We start from the raw sequence: 8,452 nt of genomic DNA, 5'->3' as shown, positions 1-8,452 counted from the left end.
TAATAATAATAATAATTTTTTTTTATAATAATAATTTTTTTAAGCAAATTTAAAAAGTTGGTAGAATGAATAACCTCTCATGTGAGCAAAGTCATATGTTATAACCTTGTAACCTTTTAAAAATACATATATTATATATCATTTTTCTTTTTGAGATTAATAATGATAGAATATAGAATTCTTTGTGTTTTTATTGAAGAAAAAAAGATAGAACAAGACAAGCCTTATGTTTTAGCATTGGACAATCCAAACATTTGTAGTTGTTTCCAATGAAACTTCCCCCTCTTTCAATCTCAAAATCACTATTTTTTATATAAAAAATCCTTCTTTTTTTTCCTCTCTAAAATCCTAAAAAAGACAACATGCAAAATTCCAAAACATCATTCTCTCTTATCTATTTATCTATCTATATCCACATATTCAAAAAGCACAATATGATCATCACTAAAGAACCCTTAACATATGAGTAAACCACTTCATATCAATGGGTGCCCAAAGAAAAGCCAACATAACTTCCCCCAAAAAACCTCATTTCTCCTTAAAAGATTTCTTCCGTTCTAAGGATTCCCCATTCAACACCAACGTCAACAAATCGACATTGGCATCGTCATCATCATCGTCAAACTCACCATCTTTAGAACCACAGGAGCACGAAGATCTTCTCTCGATCATCTCCTATTGCACCTTCGTCTTCAACTTCACCGACCCTCGCGAATCTCCCACCCAACAACACCACAAACGTCTCAAACTCCTCAACCTTCTCTCGTACCTCAAAACTCCCAAGAACAAAAACTATCTCATCCTCGTCGAACCATATTTCCTCCACAACCTCTTCACCATGTTATCCTCCAATCTATTCCGACCACTTCCACCTCCATTCAACACAACAACCCTAATCAACTTCCTCCCAGACGAAGACCTAACCGCCACCCCAACCCTAGATTGGCCTCATCTCCACCTCGTCTACGAAATCCTCCTAACCGTAGTCTCCAACCAAACAAACACCGATGTCCTCACCGAATACATTACCCCATGCTTCCTCTTCAACCTCATCACGCTCTTCTGATGCAGCGTGCGTGGCTAGGATGAACCTTTATCAAGATTCGTTGATTCTTACGAATACCGAAAGTCAATAGATATTGAGGAAACCTCGTTTTCTGATTAATAATCTTCCCTTAACAAAGTGTTTTAAGATCCTTTTTATACTCAAACCCTAGCTTGCAAAAGAAATAAACAACTTTTAATAAATTGCAAAAAACACCCTAAACTAATAAAAAATGCGATTTTGAGCCCCTAAACGTTTCCGCCCGAAAACACTAGGCAATCGTCGAAATCTGACACTTGCGAGATATTTTCGGATGCTGCAACTTTCGCATAAACGCCTCTTCGACTCGCACCGCATCATTCCCCCCAGGGTAGAAAAGATTCGTCCTCGAATCTGGAACCGCATCATCCTCATCAGAAGAAGACTCACCCACAAAAGGAACAAGATGCTTCACATTGAACACATCAGAGGTACGCACATGGCTGGGAAGGCGTAAACGATAAGCATTGGGGTTGATCTTCTCCACAATCTCAACAGGACCAATCTTCTTAGCAGCAAGCTTGCTATATTCATGAGCTGGAAAACGATCCTTAGTCAGAATAGCCCACACAAAGTCACCAACTTCAAAATCAACAGCACGCCTTCTCGAATCAGCCTTCTCCTTGTACTTGGCAGTAGCAGCAACCAAGCGGTCATGAGTGGTCTGATGAACCTGAGCCAACTGACCAACAAAATCCGCAGCAGTGGAATGAGGACGCACCTTGCTGGGCAGCGCTAACAAATCAAGAGGAGCACGCGGAGACAGCCCGTAAATCACATGGAAAGGACTGAAACCAGTGGAGCGATTAACAGCATGATTGTGAGCAAACTCGGCCTGAGGCAGCTTCAGATCCCAAGCCTTAGGATGATCCCCAATTAAACTGCGCAGAAGGTTCCCCAAAGACCTATTAACAACTTCAGTTTGGCCATCAGTTTGCGGGTGATAGGCACTGCTAAAATTCAGCTGAGTATTAACCAAACGCCAAAGACTCCTCCAAAAGTGACTCACAAAGCGAGTGTCCCGATCAGAAACTATGGAGGCAGGAAGTCCATGAAGGCGATACACATCCCTGAAATAAAGCTGTGCAACAGCCACAGCATCAGAGGTTTTCTTGCAGGGAATGAAATGAACCATCTTCGAGAATCGGTCAACCACCACAAAAATCGAATCAGAACCACGCTGGGTACGTGGCAGTCCAAGGACAAAATCCATACTGACATCAGACCATGGTTGAGTGGGAATAGGCAGAGGCAAGTATAACCCGGCATTAGTCGAAGCGCCCTTAGCCAACTGACAAACACGACAACGAGCAACAAAACGCCCCACCTCTTTGCGCATCGAAGGCCAGAAATAAGAAGCTGCAAGAAGCTGGAAGGTACGATCACGCCCAACATGGCCTTCTTTGTGGAGTTCCTGAATCATCCTCAAACGCAAGCTACAATCTGGAATGCACAGCTGCACACCGCGGAAAAGGAACCCATCCTCCAAGACAAAGTCCCTCGAATCCCCCTGTTGGATGCGAATGAGGACCTGAGAAAAGAAAGGATCATCACGATAGAGGTCCACAAACGAATCAAAGCCGGGTACATGGACACGCATCTCCGCCAACAGCCCATGACGACGACTCAAAGCATCAGCCACGCGATTAGACACACCAGCCTTGTGTTTAATCACAAAAGTAAACTGCTGTAAATAAGAGACCCACGAAGCATGACGATGAGAAATCTTGTCCTGACCACCAAGATGCTTGAGGGAATCATGATCCGTATATAAGACAAACTCCCGCTGAAATAAATAATGACGCCAGTGTTTGACTGCCTGGACAATAGCATAGAACTCAATATCATAGGTACTGAAACGAAGTTTAGCGTTAGACAGTTTCTCACTAAAATAAGCAACAGGACGCCCAGATTGGCTAAGTACAGCCCCAATACCCAATTTCGAAGCATCACAATGTAGTTCAAATGGCTGGGAAAAATCAGGAAGAACCAAAATAGGGGCTGAAGTGAGTCGGTGCTTGATCTCAACAAAGGCAGCCTCGGCATCATCCGTCCAGAAGAACTTAACCCCCTTCATACAATCAGTGATAGGAGCCGTAACACTACTGAAGTGAGGAATAAAACGCCGATAGAAGGAAGCCAAGCCATGAAAACTGCGAACTTCAGTGATCGAAGAGGGGCGGGGCCACTGATTGACAGCCAGTACCTTACTCGGGTCCACTTTCAGGCCCTCCCGAGACACCACATAACCGAGGAACTGGGTAGAATCAGTAAGAAATGTGCACTTCGAGGAAGCAGCATAGAACTTATCACGCCGGAGAACAGATAACACCTCACGAAGATGAGAGAGGTGTGCTACCTCGCTGTCACTGTAAATCAAGATGTCGTCGAAGTAAACGACTACAAACTTCCCAATGAAAGGGCGAAGAGCCTGGTTCATCACACGCATAAAGGTGCTAGGAGCATTCGACAGACCAAACGGCATAACCAGCCACTCATATAAGCCCTCACGAGTCTTAAAGGCAGTCTTCCACTCATCACCCATGCGAATACGAATCTGATGGTATCCACTCTTGAGATCCAGTTTGCTAAACACAGAAGCACCACCCAACTGATCCAACAAGTCATCCAACCGGGGAATAGGAAACCGATAACGCACTGTAATCTTGTTGATAGCACGACTATCAATGCACATACGCCAAGACCCATCCTTTTTTGGGGTAAGAAGGGCCGGGACAGCACAGGGACTAAGGCTCTCTCGAATGTGTCCCTTAGCCAGCAAGTCCTCCACCTGTCTACGCAACTCTTCATGTTCTTTGGGACTCATGCGGTAATGAGGACGGTTGGGTAGGGCAGCACCTGGAACCAAGTCAATGTGATGCTGGATATCACGCAAAGGAGGCAAGGCACAAGGCAGATTCTCAGGAAAAACATCTGAAAACTCCTGTAACAGCGGCTGCACTGGAATAGGCACCTCAGAACTAGCACCACAGGTAATCAGCGAACAAAATAGAGCAAACACCATGCCTGATTCGACCATGGCGGTCTGAAAAGGACCCCGAGACAACAAGGTGGCAGGGGGGGACGCATGATGAGTGGGGGCAGCACCCTTCTTGGGCTGATTTGGCATCAACACAATCTTGGTACCATGAAATAAGAACGTGTAGGTATTAGCACGCCCATCATGTATAACAGAATGATCAAACTGCCAAGGGCGACCAAGTAAAAGGTGACAAGCATCCATAGGAACCACATCACAATATACAGCATCACGATAATGGGAACCAATGGAAAAATTAACAAGTACGCGCTTCGAAACTGTAACATCCGTACCTTGACTCAGCCAGGACAAGCGATAAGGCTTGGGATGAGGTTCAGTGGACAGACCCAGCTTCGAAACTGCAACCTCAGAAATCACATTCTCACAACTCCCAGCATCAATGATGAAGGTGCAAACTTTGCCACCGATGGTACAAGTGGAATGGAACAGATTATTGCGTAACCACTCGTTATCAGGAGCACGAGGGGTTAAACATGATCGACGAATCACCAAAAGGGGGCCAACATCACCAGAAACATACTCCTCCGCTGCCTCATCATCATAAACATCATACACTGGGGCTGAATCTGAAGGAAGAGTAGAGTCAGGATCATCCACCTCAGTAAAAAGACCACGATTGGTGGACTTTGGGTTGCGACACTCTGCTTGGCGATGGCCAACTTCACCACAATTGAAACAACGCAAGCCACCGGGACGTCCCTGCGGGGGGGCTGTAGTGCCGCGAGGGGGGGCTGGGGTGGGATGGGCCGACTGGGAAGAAGAACCAATGCCACTAGTGGGGACAACCTGTTTTCCAAAGCTACCCGAACCGCGCCTGGCTAGCTGTTTCTCAGCCTGTGAAGCACGCTGATGTGCCTCAGAAACAGTCAAGGGATCAAACATATTCAAAATATCCTGCAACTGGAGGCGAAGGCCACCAATATAGCGAGAAACCAACTGGAGAGGGGACTCAGACAGGTCAACACGAGCCACAAAGGTGTAAAACTCAGTGGAATAGTCATCCACGGAACGAGAACCCTGACGAAGATTCTGGAATCGCTGGTACAGGTTACGTTCGTAATTATATGGTAGAAACGCAGCCCTAATATGCTTCCTGAATTTGTCCCAATTCGTGAGCTTTGCCTTACCATGACGAACACGTGTCTGTTTCAACTGCTGCCACCATGCTTGTGCACGACCATGTAAGCGGATCGTAACAAGGGGTACACGACGATCTGCAGGAACTTCCTTGAAATCCAGAATCTCTTCAACCTGAGAAAGCCAATCAATAAACTCTTCCGGTGATAGACTACCATCGAACTTAGGGATGTCCACCCTGAAAGTCTGCTCCCAGCGATGATTGGGGCGTTCAGGGGATCGATTCCGAAGACCACCGAGAGGGTTTTCATCTGTCATCGTAACATCATCTTCAGGGTGGTGCATGTGCATAGATGCATCCATCCGTTGCGTCAACCATTCAACCTGCCGCCTCAAATCGTCGTTATCACGGCGAAACTCAGCGTTTTCACGTCGCAACTCAGCAAGGTCACCATCATCAGCACCAGGGGTAGGGTTGCGCGGCTGTCTTCGGGGCGGCATACCTCAGGGTCGACTGGAAACTGATACCAACTGATGCAGCGTGCGTGGCTAGGATGAACCTTTATCAAGATTCGTTGATTCTTACGAATACCGAAAGTCAATAGATATTGAGGAAACCTCGTTTTCTGATTAATAATCTTCCCTTAACAAAGTGTTTTAAGATCCTTTTTATACTCAAACCCTAGCTTGCAAAAGAAATAAACAACTTTTAATAAATTGCAAAAAACACCCTAAACTAATAAAAAATGCGATTTTGAGCCCCTAAACGTTTCCGCCCGAAAACACTAGGCAATCGTCGAAATCTGACACTTGCGAGATATTTTCGGATGCTGCAACTTTCGCATAAACGCCTCTTCGACTCGCACCGCATCATCTTCCAATCGGAAGATCCGAGGGAGCGCGATATCCTGAAGAACATAGTTCACAAGATATACGCGATATTCCCTACGCAACGTTCATTCATTAGGAAGACAACAAAGGACGTCTTCCTACGCTACGTTTACGAGTCAGATCGACATTCGGGGATTGGCGAAATGCTGGAGATTTGGGGAAGTATTATAAATGGATTTGTAATTCCGTTGAAGGAAGAACACAAGGTGTTCTTGACGAGAGTGTTGATTCCTTTGCACAAGCCCAAGGGTATGCAGGCTTACTATAGGCAGTTGACTTATTGTATGTCTAAGTTCGTTATGAAGGAGCCGAAGCTTGCGGAATTGGCGGTTAAAGGGATTCTCAGGTGAAATAATTTTAAATAATGTGTCATAATTTCAATGATCATAGATATTAGAGAAAATAATTAGAAAGAAAGATTACTTGAACACCAATATAATTATTAAACTTAAACTAAACTGATTCTTTAAGGATAGGATAGCAAATCCAATGATTGAATAAAAAATTACCCAATATATTATTGTTTAGGGTTTTAACATATATTGCTCCATCTTTGACCGGTTTCATCTGCTCTAATATTATCCGTCGCTATTAGACCAAGTTAAATGTGATAGTATAAGTATTAAAAGTAGTAGGTCGGTTGTATTTCGAATTTTTTTAGTCTGGTATACTGAAATTTTTATTCATACCGTAGCCAAAAGTTTTGGTATAGGCAATATTATAACAAAATCTCGGTACGATACAAGTATCATAATGAATATTTGCAGTAACTGAGATTTCGATATGGTATCGATATAATTATACTTTTCATACTCAAAAAAATATATTTACTTATAAAAAATACCTCAGATCACTGTTGAAAAAAAATTGTCGAGAACAATTCAGAGAGATCGATGGTAGAAATTATCTTTAACTGGAAAAAGATTATCGGGTGTAAAACTGTACAAAAGTTGTAAGAGATAATTTAATTTAGAAAATGAAACTTATGAATTAATTATTTATAATTTCGTTAGTATTACTTATTTACTTATAAATATGATTTCGTTATATATTGAAATATCGAAATTTTAAAAAATTCGATCCATACTAAATTACTAATAATTTCAATTAAATATTAATATTTTGTATATGATATTTTTGATATACCGATAATTTTATAATCGCATTGATGAAAAAAATAGATGTTAATTACTTAAATTACCTAGCTAAAGTTGGTCTGCGACTGTAATGGAACATGTCACTAACTATAATTATTCGTTGCTATTAGTATATTACTCCCATATCTACTAGTCCTGCCATTTTGATAAATATTCACGGAAATTACTTTTTTCGTGAGTAATAGCGACACAAAATAAAAACCGTCACTGCTCTTTTTTACACTACTCTTTGAAGTGTAAAAATTTGAAACCTAACATTGTTTTTGTCTCACTAATTATTTAGTGACAGATATTAAATGAGAAAAAAACATGAATCCATTCTTTCTTCGTGAATTCGAGTATTAGATAAACGCAATACAATAATAAAGATGATTATATCTTTTTAACATCAGGCACTGGTCGACAACAAATTGTCCAAAAGAAGTGTTATTGATAGGTGAAATTGAAGCATTAGTGGAGATTCTTAAACCAGAGGAGTATACAAAAGTAGCAGTTCCCCTTTGCACTCAAATCATTAAATGTCTCAACAATTTGAACACACATGTAAGTCTTCAAATAAACTAGGTAATTAAGAATCATCATCAATGCGTCTTTTTATATGTTCTTTTTTTCTGTATGCTTTTCTGTTAGGTGGCGGAAAGGGCGTTGTATTTGTGGAACAACGAGCAGTTTTGGAAAATGGTGTGGGAACAAGTTGAAGAGGTATTTCCGATGATCGTGGAAGCGGTTGAGAGGAATTTGGACCGACATTGGAGCAGCAGCGTGCGACAATTGACCCAAAATGTCAAGATTATGTTGGAGGAAACCGAGCCAGAGTTATATTCTAAGTGTCTCTTTACTATGGAATTTAGAGAATTAGCGGCGGTTGATAGAGAGACTAGGAGAAGAGAAAAGTGGGAGAGGATTGAAATTGTTGCTGCAAGGAATTTGGGAGCTTCAAATTAGGTTTGGTTTTGTAAAATGTATAAATTAATCAAGGAAAAGGTATATAACTATCATTTTCATAGAGAACTTTATCTCTTAGATCTCCTATTATGATTAAAAGGTATAAAATTGTTAAATAAATGTATTAAGTGTTAAAATAAGAATAATAACTAAATTCCCGTACACAAACCAACATTCCACTACAGTTATTGTGACATTAATTTCAACTTATCAACTTAAGACGTTTTAAATAAAATT

The 8,452-nt window shown here is 41.7% G+C and overlaps 1 protein-coding gene across 1 annotated transcript; it reads left to right on the top strand.

Moving 5' to 3' along the window:
• Positions 1–484: 484 nt before the first annotated feature.
• On the top strand, positions 485–8,236 carry LOC124935428 (serine/threonine protein phosphatase 2A 59 kDa regulatory subunit B' eta isoform-like). Its single transcript, XM_047475862.1, has 4 exons — positions 485–1,051; positions 6,089–6,459; positions 7,663–7,813; positions 7,901–8,236. The coding sequence occupies exons 1-4, from the start codon at positions 485–487 to the stop codon at positions 8,213–8,215; spliced, it is 1,404 nt and encodes a 467-aa protein (XP_047331818.1). The 3' UTR covers positions 8,216–8,236.
• Positions 8,237–8,452: the final 216 nt, after the last annotated feature.

This window comes from Impatiens glandulifera, chromosome 4 (assembly GCF_907164915.1).
Source record: "Impatiens glandulifera chromosome 4, dImpGla2.1, whole genome shotgun sequence".
Lineage (NCBI taxonomy): Eukaryota > Viridiplantae > Streptophyta > Magnoliopsida > Ericales > Balsaminaceae > Impatiens > Impatiens glandulifera.
This window is presented reverse-complemented; position numbering and strand designations above follow the sequence as displayed.

Coding starts and splice junctions, on each gene's coding strand:
- LOC124935428 (XM_047475862.1), top strand. CDS start 485: ATGGGTGCCCAAAGAAAAGCCAACATAACTTCCCCCAAAAAACCTCAT. Junction 6,460..7,662: donor GCGGTTAAAGGGATTCTCAG/GTGAAATAATTT, acceptor TTTTAACATCAG/GCACTGGTCGACAACAAATT. Junction 7,814..7,900: donor TCAACAATTTGAACACACAT/GTAAGTCTTCAA, acceptor CTTTTCTGTTAG/GTGGCGGAAAGGGCGTTGTA.